Source organism: Thermobia domestica, chromosome 12 (assembly GCF_964235325.1).
Source record: "Thermobia domestica chromosome 12, izTheDome1.hap1.1, whole genome shotgun sequence".
In the NCBI taxonomy this organism is placed as follows: Eukaryota; Metazoa; Arthropoda; class Insecta; order Zygentoma; family Lepismatidae; genus Thermobia; species Thermobia domestica.
In genome coordinates, this window is record NC_137465.1 from 10,651,243 (window position 1) to 10,668,390 (window position 17,148).

Consider the following 17,148-nt stretch of genomic DNA (forward strand, 5'->3'; position numbering starts at 1 on the left):
CATATGAATTAACGCATGAAATTTCGAGAAATGGGCAGGAAGAAAGGCAATGTTACATGCAAAATTATAAAGATTAGACAGTATTTTGGAAATATTGTTAACATACATATTTATGCGCAAATGTTGCCAAAATGGTGGCACATGCGTCTTCTTACCTAACCTAATTTGTTTAAACCCTTTAAAAATTTAATACGTTTATAATATCAGCAGTAGAGTCAAGTTTAGAAAATCCACTTGTACATTCAAACTGTTTAGCGGTTTAAAAGTATGTGGATTTACTACACCATTTTTGAAACATATTTACTCTCATAGGACATATTGGGCCTTATGCAGAGTCGTTCTGATGCTTGATTAGTGAAATACTAAAGAAATCGACTAACATATGTTTTGTGTAGTAGTCAGGCTTTTAGTATAATGCTAATCATATGTCCTAACGACTCTGCATAAGGCGGATTGTAAATAAATATCCCTTTTTGCATACTCTCTAAATATAATAAAATATTAATACAATAACGTATCATCGTTCAGAATATAAATTTTAAAGACTGCTCTATGGACAGCAGTAATAATATACAGTGATATGAAAACGAATTTAACTTTGAAATTATAATATAGTAATAGAATGGTAGTTTCTTTGTGACTTCTCCAAAATATAATTGCATGCCGGAATTTTTCCAAGTCCCTTAATATTGTAGGTTTGGCAACATTGCAGCCGGTGTAATGGTAGGGAATGTGAAAAGAAAAAAATAGCGACACTTCCCAACACAGCACACAGTTTGCTGTTTGGAATACTCAGTTTTCTTTTTATAACTTAATGTAATGATATATTTAGAACATCATAGTATTTGGTAAATGCAGAAAACTTGGTTGTAAGTAAAGTACAAACGCCTTTCAACCACAATATTCGTTAAAAAAGGGAGGGCGAGTTGTTAAGAATTTCGTTCTCTATTTATGAAATAGGAATGGAACTTCATTGTTGTTTCGATAGCCATGCAAGCTAAGTCCTTGCTTTTTGTGCGGATTTAGTACTTTTAAACCTGGTTCGAGTCCCACTCGATGCTCTTATTTTTCATTTTGTAATTTTTCATTTATGTTTGATGTATACTTTTATAGTATATGTATAACAAAGAGGTGATGGACAACTTTCTTATTTATCCAATAATAACAAGGTACTCAGGTGCAAAACCTTTTCTATGTAATTCATTGTGATTCCTTCTTGGTGCAAATTGCTTCTTGCATCGATCGGTAAGATTTTCGTAAACCTCAAAATAAATTCGGAGTTCTAGTGTCCAGAAAATCACTATCAGGCCTAATACCTTCTTCATCACTACCAGAACGCAGTTCATATTATTATTATTATTATTATTATTATTATTATTATTATTATTATTATTATTATTGTTATTATTTTATTATTAATATTATTATTATTATAAGCTTCCTTAGCGTGGGAGACCCCGTGTCGACTCCCGGTGAGAGCTCTTGTGGTTCCGGGCTTACGTTAAGCTGTAGGTTCACTTCTAATATAGCCTCGCTGTTGAAAGGGGCGTTAAACTCAAAATCAAATATATTATTGTACGCGTCGTTGGTCTGGGAGACCCGGGTTCGATTTCCGGCGGGAGTTCATGTGGTTCGGGGCCTACGTTAAGCAGTAGGTTTCCGTAGAAAAAAACGATTTAGGGTACTAAATTTAGTGATACATTTTATTTCCTCCCAGTTTGTTGTTACACCCAGGGTCCAACTTGTGGGGGGAATCGGGCAACTGCCCCTTCCAGAAAAGCTCCCCGCCGTTCGATGGGGGCCGATGTTAAGACAATTTTTTTTACTCCATATACGATACGAAGATGAAATTATAAATGAAGCATCAAACAGATTCACTACATTATATAAACAAAACAGCACACAAAAGTTTAATCAAACAAAAATGAGTCTGGGGCCCATTTCAATAAAAAATGTCTACTATTAGGTACTCTAGAAATAATATGTATTAGTATGGCTTTGAGATTTGTCAATACTGTCTCTTTAATTAATTTTTCATGTATGAAATGGGCTCAGGTGTGCAACCAATGGAACTGCAGACCTTGCCCTGCGGGAGGGCCCACACTCTCCGGGGGTCCATAAAGAGTAAGAAAAAGATTGAAAAAGTTGCCCCAAGAATTAGAAAAACAAGGTACCCATGTTTTTCTATGGGACCCTTATACACGTCTTAATCCTTGCCTTTCCCCCAAAAAAATCTAATTTACATCTCTGGTTACACCTATGGACTGCATGTTATCTTGGTGTATCAGAACGATTTTAGATAGGTTTTCACGACGATCTCACATTTTTTACCTAAACGTCTTAATAGCTCTCAATAGTATCGCATTTGCTACATTCTATCTCACAAGAATGCCCTTAGTGTCATGGAGCGTTGGTCATCATCTTACCCCGAACAATCTCTCATGAGTATTTTGTTAGTGGAGATGAGGTGCTTTCTCTACGGCATTGAAATCGGTACTTTTCTGGTTCAAAGTGATAGTGTTGTCAACTGCTAGAGCAACTCGGCTTCAGGCTCTGCCACCACCTAACTGAACTGAGACGAGCGAACAGCTCATCAAACCGTGCCGGCTCGAGCCGATGGTTGATTCCAACTGAGCCGGTTCGAGCCAATACGTTACCTGAGCTGAGCGGAGGCGAGCTGATGGCTCACCACAGCCGAGCAGGCTCGAGCCGATGGTTCACCTTAGCCGAGCCGAACCAAGCAGGTACCTCATCTCAATCTACACGGTTCTAGCCAATAGCTCACCTGAGCCGAGCCAATGGCTCATTCCAGTCATCCTAACTCGAGGTGTTGGCTCAGTTGTACAGAGACGGAGATCAAGCTCCGCCGGTGGCTCAGGGCTCGAGCCGAGCCGGTTGACACCACTATTTCCAACTCGATAACCTTTTGCATAGCTATCGTAAAGAATTGATTGATTTAAACATTGTTTAGTAGTTTTCATAGGTTCAGGGGAGTAGGGCCACGATTTTCATGCCCATTCTTTGGTTGTTACCCGAGTACTTCAAATTATATCCTTAACTAACATTTTTCTGAGCATACAGAAAACAAACTGAGAAAGGTGACAAATTTCCTTCTATCGCATGTTGAAATCGAGGAAAGCAAGCTCGCCTAGAGTAGACCCGATAGGCACACATAGAAAGCAAATATATAGAATATTCACCATTTGCCAACATCATTTTAGTATGAGCAGTGATCGGAAAGGTACTTTTCAAAAGTAGCTGCACTACAACTACATGATAAAAACTGTACCTCGCTACAACTATTAGCTAATTTTTTCAGAAACGTATTCGCCACTTAAACTCTTGCCACAGATACAGTATATTTGGCATCATGCATTAAAATATATGTCATGTCATCTACATGCGTAACTGAACTTAAAAGTTTGGTTAAAATATTACATAAAAGCTTTGTCTGTTAATTTGCATTTCACAGTAAAGTGTTTATTTTGTCTGCTCTTTTTAAAGTATGTATATATATATTACATATATATTATCCCTCCCCCCCAAAATGTATATGCTTTCGCTGCTAGAATGGCATGTAGGTGTATTTTAAGAGTCACTACTATTATTTACCGATCGTCAGTACGGAATTTATTTCAGAAAAATCTCTTGTAATATTGTTGCAAAATAATTGGAGAGAGAAATCAGAAAACAATCATATTTTATTCCTATCATCATATAAAGTATACTAAAAATTGTGAGATGTTGGAGTTACAAAGTATTTTTGTACCCTCGAAAAGGTTTATTTGTAGCTTTAGTACAAAATTCGCTACAAGATATAAAAGTATGTAATTCAGGTACAGCTACAAAATACAGGTTTTAACTTGTAGCTAGTTCGCTAGTTCCGAACCGACTATGAGTTCTATAAGTAACAACTATCACCTAGTATAACTTGTATCATATATTGTATATAAGAAAAAGTTGATGACATAGTCTTGCTGTACTGTACTGTGGGGTTACAACCACAGTTATTTGCTCAATTATAAGTTCTTAACTGAAAGAATGTGGGGATAGCACTTCGCATGGCAAGAGAGAAAGTACGTGGGAATCTGAGCAGTACAGCGCTGAAGTAATTAATTGGGGACGAATGAAATGAAATACATGTTTTCTAATAGAAGAAATCACAGAGACGCAAAGGTTAGGAAAGGAAAGGGTTTTACTCTACCTCAGCCATTTCGATATGATGAGCCTCTTCAAATATCGGGTGAAGCCTTATCCTCCAATTCGTTGAGTGTTTCCGTCTGGTATCGATCCCGGACCTCACGTTCGAGAGTGAAGAACCTCTCAGGACAACACCTTCCAGATGTCCTGGCCTCTTCAGAATGACACCTCTGTCATTCAATGGTTGGTGAGGGCCCAGGCGTGCCAACCGTCTCTCAATTGCTGCTACGACGACTCTTCTGAATAGGGGTCCAAAGTGTGTTTCTGGCGGCTCCTGTCACACTTCTCACCTCGAGGGTTCCGTGTCCCCTGGTTTTGTTCTACTTCTTAGCTTTCGCTTCTTCCTGGTGCTCCGCACGTGGATGACTAGCTCATCACAATTATCTTGGTCAATAGGGAAGTTTAATTGCTGAAACGGCGTGGCTGAGTTTGTTTTGATGAAGTTACGGAAACTAGGAAGAGAATGGTAAGCGTGAATTTGTATTGGGATGAGGTGACAACATATTGAAGTCTCTTCTTTATTATTTAATAATTACAATTTCTTGTTTGAAGAACAATGACAACATACAGGGAGAATTCAAAATAGGCGCTAAGCCTGATATCCTCTACAATAGTAACTCAATACATTTTAAAAATAACTTAACCAACATATTGAACTTTAGATAAATTATTTCACGTTTCTGTGAAATTATATTAATATTCCATCATTTTGCTTTTAATGTGCCTATATTAGGCCTATTCAAAATTACCCTGTATATATTCAAAAGTTTGGACTACCTTTTAGAAAATTCATGAACCTTCACGCTTACGCTGTGAAGCATGGGAACATCTGCATGTCGTTGTTGCCCAAATTGATATTCATGAAACACTTTTACTGATATTTCCGACATAACAGAAAAGTGCATAAAGAGTAAAGATAATGTGAGCTAATTGTCACTTGAATATCTTTTCTCTAATGAGAATCCTACAGTGCTGTATGGATGCGAAACATGGAGTTGTAAAGAAAACCTGCAAAGTTTTATTTTCAATAATAAAAAACATCGTTCTTTTTAGTATTTGTTTTTCAAATGTCCAATAAAAAACGTGACCCTACTCACCTGAATTGATAAAAGCTACTGAACACTTCGTAAATCCATTAGTTCTTAAAGATAGCTATTCAAGAAATTTATCGAGTAGGAAATTTACACCTGACTTTTCCTCTTCACAGCCGAACCAAAAATGTCTTTAAGGAGAGATCAGATACAGGAAGACTCACTAAGTAGGACAACAGTCATTTCCATAAAAGCAACAACCGATCTAACCTCTAGCGACGAATCTCGGTCGATTTAAATGCGCTGAATGAAACGTGCCGACTGTAATTGATTTAAATTGGTCGTCGGCTCGCGACATGTTCACTATAGAGCTAAGTTCAGAAATACCGCTCATATATCACATCTACTGAGATGTGAGAGACCTCAAGCGAGCCGAATCGAGAGGATGCTTGATCTGAGTCGAGTCGAATAGAGCGGATAGCTCATCGCAACCTAGCCGGCTCTGTGGTGCACATTACCGAGCTTTTATGAAGTTCCTCTACTAGAAGTATATCACCTCAAAAATCCACTAGATATGTGTCAGTTATCGAGGAACCGTGCAACTTCTAATGCTACTGTGAGAATTTGAGTTGCACATTTCTAAAAGATTAAGGAAATTTTTTTATTTAACTTCGCTGCACTGCACCTTCAAAATTACTGACCCCTGAAAACATTGATGTTACCCATGACAGTATTGCAAAATCAAAACTTTTGGTGTACTATAGAAATCATAAATATTTTGTATCAGAAGTTACAACATACTCTAATGAAGTCTTGAAGATTTAAATGTGGCAATGCACGAGGAAAATATAGACAAGGCAGGTTGCAAAATCTGAATGCTGAACACAGTTTGCAGCAAGTTCAGTGTTTTTGCTAGGTGTATGTTTCCCTCTCGAAGTTGAAACATCGCGCTGCGCATGATCTAAGATATACTAAGTAGTGTGCACCTATGGCCTCAACTCTTTTATTTCTCTTCAGACCAGCTTTTCTATACGAAAATGTAAAAGAGATCTCATTTTTGAGCATATCATTTATCTTTAAAAAGAGGATACAACCAGGTATTTAAAAAACATTATTCAATGTATACCTTACAAGCACTATTTTGAACCTGAAACAAAACCGACTTGAAAATAGAGAACACACCTCATCTCCTTTCGTAAAATAATAACTGAGAATGTTCGGTAAGGTGATGGCCAAGGTGTTATGTAACTAAGTGCATTCTTGTGCGATGCAATTGCCTCAAGCAAGCGGTGATACTATTGACAGCTATTAAGACTTTTAAGTGAAAAAAATGTGAGATCGTCGTGAATACCTATCTAAAATGGTTCTGATACTCCAAGACAACAATAAAGTCCATACTGTGAAGAAATAAAAGATCTCATCAAATTTAGTACCCTAAAATGTTTTTTTTTCTATTTCTTACTTATAATAATAATAATCTTTATTTTAGTGCCGCGAACAGCTTTTGGCAAAAATACAGCACCTGGTATCAGAGTATGCGATGAAATCATAATACTACTAAGAATAAATAATAAGAAAGAAAACAATAAAAAGAAGGGTACTAATATAAAATACGATGTAGATAAAAGTCAGTTAAGAAGAAATATTTCCTTATCAACGCAGTAAAACTTATAAAGTTTTCCATCCATTTAAAACAACAAGAAGCTAAGAACAGCAGTCATAAAATTACATTTGGCTTAATGTTTCTAAACGTCATTGATTAAAAACTATCAGTCAGTTCACATAAAACTTTCAAATTGTTTAATACAATAGGTTTAAAATGAGCTTAAAGAATATGTCAATCTTTTTAAAATTTTACATTTCCAATTCAGAGGAACTAAAATCATGGTATTTCTTATGCTATGATTTGGCACATTATAACCTATGTTTTTTAAACATTATTCACTGACATAAATATTATCTAGTATTTTTTGCGTGCATACTCTGTCGAAATTTTTCGTCTATTCATAAGGCTTTCTAAGCCCCAATAATCAATCCAATATTCATAACTATGTGAGTAACAGCTCATTTTCATTTTAAAACATAGCAGTCGAATAAAACATTTTTGCACAGATTCAATCTTGTTCGTCAAAGTTTTAGAAATGCTGTTCCAAATTACCGAACCAAATTCTAATTTTGATCGTACAAGTAATTTATATAGATATACATATGTTTTATCTGTTTGAAATACAGGTCACTGTTAAAAATTAAACCTATTATCCTTCTGGCACCTTCTACAATACAATTTATATGATTAGAAAACTTTAACTGACTGTCAAATGTAATACCTAGGTCCTTAATAATGCTTACTTTCTCAATTAGTACACCGTTGACCTCATATTTACTGACATAATATTGTGTTTTATTGGTGTATGTCATAAGTTTTGTTTTCTTATCATTAATTTTTAGCAAATTATTTCTAAACCACATAATAATAACAATAATAATAATAGTAATAACAATAATAGATTTTTAGTTTAGCCCAATTTCCAGCAGTGAGGCTATATGAGAAGCAAAGCTACAACCTAACCTAGGCCCCGAACGATATCAACTTCCGCCGGGAATGATACCCTGGTCTCCCGCAACAAAGATACGTATAATAATAATAGATTTTGAGTTTAGTGCCCTTTTCATCACTGAGGCTATATAAGAAGTAAATCTAGGGCTTAATGTATGCCCCGAACCGCATGAGCTCCGCCGGGAATCGAACCCGGGTTTCTCACACGAAGAGCGCGTATTATAATATATATTTAATGTTGACTTTAGTGTCCCTTTGAGCAGCGAGGCTTTATGAGTAGTGATCCTACAGCTTAACATAAGCCCCAAACCACATTAGCTCCCGTCGCGAACCGAACATGGGTCTCCAACGTCAAAGAAGCGTATAATAATAATAATAACAAAAGCTGCGTTCTGGTAGTGATGAAGGCGGTAATAGATCTGATACTGATATTCTGGACACTAGAACTCCATATTTATTTACAGGTTTACGAAAATCTTATGGATCGACGCAAGAAGTGATTTGCACTGAGAAATCATATTTGAGATATACAGAAATGGTTTTACGGTTGTAGACCTTATTTTTGAATAGAATAGAAAGCTACATTATTTCACTGTAATATATATATATACTATAAAATTTTGCGGGTAGAATAACTGAAAAATTAAAAAAAATAAAGGCATCGAGTGGGATGCGAACCAGGTTCCACATTTTGCACCAGCAAATAAAAAAACAGACTACTTGAAACGCATGGCTATCGGAACAACTAGACAGCGTTTCTTCAGTTGCATTGATAGAGAACCAACTCCTCATCTCCCTTTGTTTTAATAATCTTTGTTTTTCTGCGAGAAGTATGTGTTTTCTTTTTAAAAAAGAAAAATGTTTGCTGCACTAATACTAAGGTACTGTGTAAATTAGAGGTATCATTATTTGAAGTAACAAAGGAGAAATTGAGAATTTCAAACAGCAAATCCTGTTCAGAAATCGTTTCTTTTATCGTTCCTTCCCTTCATCTAGCTCAGAATGCGTTGCTGCCAAACATACAATATTAAGTGTTAGAAAACATCGGGCGTGCAAATATATTTTGCAGAAGTGTACATAAATTCCACGAAAATTCCAATTTCTGGGAATCTTTCGAAAAAATATCTTCCCGTGAATTTACCCATCACTAATGTTAACATGTGTTTTGTAAAGTGTTAACGTTGACTAAATCCTATTCCGCATTCTTGTAACGGGTGTTACTTTTCTCTCGTATGGATGACATATGTGTAGAGAAACATGAAAGGAGACTAAATCCCTTTCTAGACTCATCGTATGCGTGAGGTTTTTTACTCAGTGTGGACTAACATGTTTGTAGCTACACTTAAAAATACACTAAATCTCTTTCCATACTGTTGGCATGTGTGAGAATTTTCTGCAGTGTATAATAACATAGGTGTAGTGTAGTTTCAGGGTACACAAAACAACTTATAACTTTCTTAGAATATGTGAGCAATTTCCTCTGCGTGGAATAGTACGTGTGTGTGTTCATGTTTGAACTTATACTAAACCCTTTTCCACACTTTAAAAGATGTTGAATTTTTTGGTTAATATGTGCGATTTTCTGGCTGAACGTCTAGTAAATAACTTTCCACACTCATGGCATGTTTGAGGTTTCTCGCCTGTGTGGACTTCCATGTGCGCAGCTAATTTTGAATGTTTACTAATTTCTTTCCACACTATCTGCAGATGCGGGTTTTACGCGCATATATCAACGTGCTTTTTGCAATGTCATGACCGTGACTAAATCCACTTCCACATTCTTAGTACGTATGATGTTTTTATTTTACATGGATTAACATATGTGTAGCGAAAGTTGGAGGTTGACTAAATCCCTTCGCACTCTCTTCGCATGAGAGGTTTATCTCCTATATGAATTAACATGTGTCTAGCCAAATTAGAACGTTGATTAAATCTCTTTGCACAATGCTGGCATGTGTGAGGTTTTTCCCCTGTGTGGATTAACATATGTGTAGTCAAATGTGAACGTCGACTAAATCCTTTGCCACACTCTTCGCATGTAAGAGGTTTATGTCCTGTATGGATTAACATGTGTCTAGCCAAATGACAACGTTGACTAAATCTTTTTCCACACTCTTCGCATGTGTGAGGTTTATCTCCTGTATGGACTACCATGTGTGTATTCAAACTTGAACGCCCAATGAATCCCTTCCCACACTCTTCGCATGTGTGAGTTTTATCTCCTGTATGGATTAACATGTGTCTAGCCAAATGAAAACGTTGACTAAATCCCTTTCCACACTCTTGGCATGTGTGAGGTTTATCTCCTGTATGGATTAACTTGTGGCTAGCCAAATTTGAACGCCGACTAAATCCCTTTTTACACTCTTGGCATGTATGAGGTTTTTTCCCTGAGTGGATCAACATGTGTTCAGCTAAATGGGAATGTTGATTAAATCTCTTTCCACACTGTTGGCATGTGTGAGTTCTTTCCCATCTGTGGATTGACATGTGTTTAGCTAAATTTGAGTCATGATTAAATGCCTTTCCACACACCCGGCAAATGTGGTTTTGTTTAAATGTATGTATAAACGTGTGTTTTCGAAGGAAACAAGGATGAGTGAACCCCCTTCCACATTCTTGGCACGTATAAGGCTTTATTCTTGTATGGATTAACATGTGTGCAGCCAAATTGTAACGTTGACTAAATCCCTTTCCACACTGTTCACATGTGTGAGATTTTTCTCCTGTGTGAATTAACAAGTGTTTACCCAAATTTGAACGTTGATTAAATACCTTGCCACACTGTTCGCATGTGTGCGGTTTTTCTCCTGTGTGGATTAACATGTGTGTAACCATAGTTGAACGTCGACTAAATGCCTTCCCACAATCTTTGCATATGTGAGGCCTATCTCCTGTATGGATTAACATGTGTCTAGCTAAATGAGAACGTTGATTAAATCCCATTCCACACTCTTGGCACGTGTAAGGTTTGTCCCCAGTGTGGATTAACATATGTGTAGCCAAATTGGAACGTCGACTAAATGCCTTGCCACACTCTTCGCACGTAAGAGGTTTATCCCCTGTATGGATTAACATGTGTCTAGCCAAATGAGTACGTTGAATAAATCCCTTTCCACACTCTTCGCATGTAAGAGGTTTATCTCCTGTATGAATTAACTTGTGCCTAGCCAAATGACAGCGTTGAATAAATGCCTTTCCACACTCTTGGCATGTGTGAGGTTTTTTTCCTGTGTGGATCAACATGTGTGCATTCAAATTTGAACGTTGACTAAATCCCTTACCACACTCTTGGCATGCGTGAGGTTTTTCCCCTGTATGGACTGACATATGTGTAGCCAAAGTTGAAGGTTGACCAAATCCCTTACCACAAACAACGCATGTATGAGATTTTTCTTTTGTGTGGGTTAACATGTGTGTAACAAAACTTGAACTTACACTAAATAACATTCCACACTCTCCGCAGATGCGCGATTCCTCCCCTGTATGTACTAACTTTTCGCTTGACAATGTTGATCTTTGACTATAGCGTTTAACACTCTTTCGGTATGTGAGTTGATTTTTACTTTTATGTGTTATCATATGTCTTGACAAAGGTGATCGATTAAAACCATTGCCAAACTGCTTTGGAGATTTCTCATCGGAATAAGAAAAGGTTTCTCTTAACGCAATAAAGGTATTCGCTTCTCTGGTAAGAGCAAATTCGTTATGGCGCCTGTAAGAAATTAAATAAACAAGGAAGTGTAAATGAAGGTAATTAATAAGTAACAATAAAGAAATAAAATCATTCTTTGAAATTCATATTTCTGTTCTATTAATATGAAATTTTGTAGGAGTATGTAACCGACAACTCTCTAGGTGATTTCATATGTCTCTATTCTAACAATAAGTGCACGTAGTTTGCTTTTAATATGTCAATTTGTACAATTATTTGTATATACGATATCACAGTTAAATCAAGTAACTACAAACATATTTATTTTGTTCTATGTTGAATAAATATTTTATTATTATAAGTAAAACTATAGATCCGCTTTACTAAAAATATTTATATGTCATCAATTTTTGTGTCAGAATATTAACAATCGCGAGAACTTGTACCAATTACAGCTACAAAAAACTTTTACTATGACGACAAAGAAACAGGAAAAGTATAAAAAAAAAGAAAAAAAAGAAAAAAAGGGAATCGTCATATCAATCAGTATAAAATCTCTAGCTGTGACAAAGTAAATTTTAACAGGTACTACAATCTTTGCGTCTATTAATATATAGCTACGTGGTTACATGTGATATATATTTAAGCCTAATTATGAAATGAATACATTTGAGAACCAGAGAGTTTCCAATTTCTTGTAATTTTTATGTATTTTTTTGAAATACATATCATGAATCCTGAATTTCACGTTAACGGATTGTGGGCAAAAATTTGCACCTCCGTCACCCTTAGATTATTACTAATGCCTGTAGGTTTGTGCTTAAAACATAGAATTAAAATTTTTTTATAACTTGGTGTAATGTAATTAGGAGAAATCAAAATTCTTAACTGGGTTTGTAAACTATCTGTTACAGGATTTTTTCTAAATTATGTTCCTCGAGTATTATTAGAAATGTGAACTACTTTAGTCATTATTGTTTCCATACGTTAAAAGTAAGAAGGGGCATGTGAAGATAAATGCTAAAATCTGAATACCGAAAAATTGAAGAAATATGTTTTCCATCACATTATGAGAGACAGGAAGCTGAACTGTTTGAACTATTTCTTTTTTAATATGTTAAGTGTATACAATTAAGTGGCATGTTAACATGTTAAATTCATTGAAATGGGAATCATAAGGGCGGAAAAAGGATTAAATTTGTATGTCAAAAATTATAATCTGACGAGTATTTCTCGTTAGAGAGAGGACAGTTGCTCACTAGCGTTTTACATTTAAAAAGCTGTTGCGTGCATCAATGTTTTGGGAAATACAGTGAAACCTGTCAACTTGGCCACCTCTCTAAGTTGGCCACCTGCTTATCTTGGCCTAGTTCGCCTTGAACCTGAATTTTCCCATAAGACATTCGTTATTTATTACTCTATAAGTTGGCCACCTGTCTATCTTGGAAGTTGGCCACACTGAAGCAATGTTTTCCCTATAATGATAATTATAAATTTACCTGCGTATGTTGGCCAGGAAAAATACGGTTTTGTTATTTTTTTAACTCTTTCGAATTCCCATATGAGAGGCAGAAGTTCTGTATTTGTGACTGGACATAAAGAAGCATAGATTCGCACGATTTGTTCTTGGAGGTCAATAGCCAGAACACTAACCTCATAAAAGGGTGGTGAAGGAAGATGCCAATAAGAAAAAGCACGTACAGGAATTCAGGAAATAATTGTATGTATTTGGTTACCTTGTCTGTTTTGGTAAAACCATTAGCTATATCGGCTCCTTTCATCAGTGGGAAGCTTTAGTAATTCCGGAAAATTTTCAAGGTTAAAGCTCAATTGTCATTTATTGGCACCTGACTGCATGTCAATAGGTAGCGGAGGTTTTCAGATATGAATTCCCTCAAGATTTTCTCAAAACATCTTTTGCTCCGAGGGAAACACTTCTAGCTCATTAACAAGAAATAGTTAACTACAATATTAGAATGTGCATATCAGCCAAAAAGAATAAAGCAAATATGTCTAGGATGAACCACCATTCAGTAACAACTGAAAAGAAGTCATATAAATTGCATATGAATTTCTCAATTTATAACTTAGCTTTTCTTGTTTTCAATCTGAATAACTCAGTGTGCTATATCAATTTCAATAAACTGCGTACATACACTTCTATTTCATGGTTGTTTGTGTTATTGTGTTTTCAATCGGAATAATCCAATGTACCAGACTAGTTTTCAGGAAGAGAAATGTATGCATATATATTAAACATACTATCAAGAGCGCCGATCCTGGGGGGACCGAGGGGGCCGGGCCCCCAAAAGCTCATGTATTCACTAGTTTATTTATGAGTATACAATATTTGGTATAATTTGAGTGCAATTTGTCTTAAAATTTTCATATATATACCTTCTGCATCTGAATGCCCCCCCCCCCACAAATTTACAGAGAAATCGGCGCTCTTGCATACTATAGTAATATTTTCTAGTACTGTATATTTTTATGATTACTCTATATACATTATTTATAAGTAGCTGTCGTGCCACTGCTTATTAAAATTTTACAATCAAGTAATACTAGAAATCCTATTCTAAAAATACACAAATCACACTTATTTTCTGTAAGTTGGCCACCTGTCTCAGTTGGCCACTTTTCGATTGAACCGATGGTGGCCAACATAGACAGGTTTCACTGTACAACATTCAAGAGGGAAAATACGAACAATCTGCATATTATATCTGAGTACACAAACTTGACATCTATCTAATCTGGTATTAGCTAAGGAAATGGGTGAACTGAGTGAGGTTATTTTTTTACAGTGAAGTGAGCACCTGTATCTCAGCCAGAAAACTTCTTTCTTTCTTTTTTACGTTACTGTCATTAGAATGAAGATCCTAAGAGTAAAAAGAGAGATAAATTTTACAGGAAAATGAGAGTATATGACGAGTGGATTATGTTAGGAAGGTGAAATTAGTCCTATAAAATGTTTACTCAATACCAGCGAGCAGATGACCTACGCCCTACGAGATCAAAACGGGCAATTTCCGTAAATTTCTTAATATATAAATTTACCATGGTATAAAGTTAATATATAATATATAGATCTCCATCACGCATTGCCTGATGCAGTTAAGTGATCACAATTATGCTAGCATATTTTAAGAAAACTACGTTTCAAGCGAATGATGTGAAATAAGCTGTAAACCAATATAACTTCAAATCCACTTATAGATTTCTTTAGATGTTTTAACCGTGCAACGTCAAAAACAGTAAAAAAGCTCGTAGTGTACGACGTGAGAATTATTTACTGGGAAATAAAGTAATTTCATCATTTCTCTTTCAAATAACGCCTTTACCCTTTCCAAACATGCTTCCTTACTGATATGTAGCATTATACAATCGCTATTTCTTCCTCAATAATTCATTATTATATTACCTGTTTCATTTAAGCGTTACTACAATACAATACTGACGGGACAAAACTTATGGACACTCTTCACTTAGTATGTCTACGTAGCTTGAGGGCATTATACATAATATGACTTTTTAAACACAAATTTGACAGAATACTTACGTAAGACGATATGCCTAAGAGCACTGGACATTCATAAACCCTTACAACGTAAAAACTACAAAAAGATAATTCACAATTAAAATAAAGTTTTTTAAAAAAAAACTTTTCCCGACTTCAAAAACACATTCCGAAGAAAGTATAAATTTATTTACATTGTTTTTGTCAAAGTGCAATTTTATATGCAGAAATGCGTGTTGAAACCGGTCCACACCTCATTGAAGTAAGAATTGCACAAATTTTGAACCAAGGACAATAAGCATAAGTTTGCCCAGGGTTTTATTTACTGAACGATCTGCGAAATTTCAAAATTGAAGTTAAACTTTGGTTTTCTATACATTCTGTTGTAGAGGTCAGGTGTGATCAGGTGTTTGTTTCGCTGGTTACAAGCCGGTACAACATACTGTGCACACGTTCGCGAAATTAGGAATGACGGATGAATGAGTTAATTATTTGGAACAAACGTGACGTTCATTTGAAATTTTCATAATAATTTTCACTGTGCCATTTTAGCAGCAAATTTAAAAGCTGAAGAAAATAAAATATATACTTCACTTTAAACTTTAGTATACCTTCGGGAATATACGAAACTCATTCACCCAGTATTAATCAAACCCGAAGTCCCACACCTCATAAATTTAAATTCTTAACTGGACATCATCACCTATTCTTAGAGTATTTTACTCTAAAATATTATCTTATCATTTTCGACATAACAACGTTTCAGAAGAATTTTACAGCTCCCATGCGTATTACTATCGCAAGCGACGTGACCCGCCTATCGTAGAAATATCGGTTTCATTCTCTAAAAATATATGTCTTGCTATTGTAAATGTTAACTATACATGTAACGATGTAAACTTTCTTTTCCTTCATCTCTCGGTAAGTAAGTTATTAAAAATTTAGCAGTCTTTTTCCTACGGATTAGTAACATTCTTTAGCCCTTTCAGCCCTCACCTACACAATTGTGCAGATAGATAGAATCAGTAATATATATAATATAGGCCGAACATGCACAATTGTGCAGGTTAATTTTTCGAAAGCTACTTTTTTTAAAAAAAAAAAAAACACCTAGATCATATTTATGAGGAATAGTAGATCATAATAGATTAGAAAAACAAGTTTCTTTGTTTGTTTATACCCTGGACTTGTGACAATCAAGTTTAATTGAAGGTGAGATAGACGAGAAAATCATCCTTTTCTCAATTTGTTCTTTCTTGAGAACTATTTACATTTAGACGACATTTTTAAATCTGGTCAACTGATATTTTCTCATTCCTGATCGATTGCAAGTAAAACTATAGCTGCGTGATAGGTCTATTCTAACAACAAAATTTATTCTTTTGATTACAGCAACAAATAATAATTACATAATTATTATACATCCAAACAAATTTCTCCTACATTGTGATATTACTTGTATTGACCTTTAGAATTTTACAAACTAATAACTTTAGAGACACACATATCAATTAACGTTAAATCAACGGGACGAAACTTTATGGCCCCATTATTCATGCACTAAGAAATATATCATTATATACCAAAACGTTGACACAAACGGATATAAAACTCATAAACTTACGCTTTTGTTGTAAGCCTGGGCTTTACCAGAGAGCTAACATATTCAGCTTTCCTTTATCAGCTAGTTGATACAGGGAAAGAAGCGGGAAAAAATGAAAATGAAATGAAATCTTTGAGTTTTACGTCCCATGCTTATGCCGGTTAGGCTAAAGGAGACGATGATGATTAGTAATGAATGAAATGGTGGAATGAAGAAAGTGGGAGGAAACGGGAGAACCCCGAGAAAACCCTCGCACACGGAAGAAGCGGGCAAAGTATTGCATACAAATGGAAATAAGAAAATAAGAGGTTCAAAAATCTCTCAGAAACATTTTGCTAACAATAAGACAACAATAATCATCAAATTCAAAATGTTACATAATTTCTAAAATATTTGCGTTTATGAACAATTGTTACGGTCTTAGCGGAATGTGTGAAATAACCAACGTAAATGTGGGAATGGCAAAAATTGTCGTGGTTAAAACATACATCATTGGCTGAAAGACGAACAATATTACAGCATCCCTGTGTACTAGGATATTTCAAATCAGGATAAAGGTATAAATTTATGGCAGTAAAGGAC

The 17,148-nt window shown here is 35.4% G+C and overlaps 1 protein-coding gene across 1 annotated transcript in view; it reads right to left on the reverse strand.

The window, feature by feature from the left end:
• Positions 1 to 421: 421 nt before the first annotated feature.
• LOC145666331 (uncharacterized) overlaps positions 422 to 17,148 on the reverse strand; it is a 32,551-nt gene continuing 15,824 nt past the window's right edge. Inside the window, exon 2 of the mRNA XM_081733436.1 lies at positions 422 to 11,503. Within this exon, the coding sequence (XP_081589562.1) occupies positions 9,634 to 11,503 (1,870 nt within the window). The 3' untranslated portion in view covers positions 422 to 9,633. The remainder of the gene's footprint in view (positions 11,504 to 17,148) is intronic.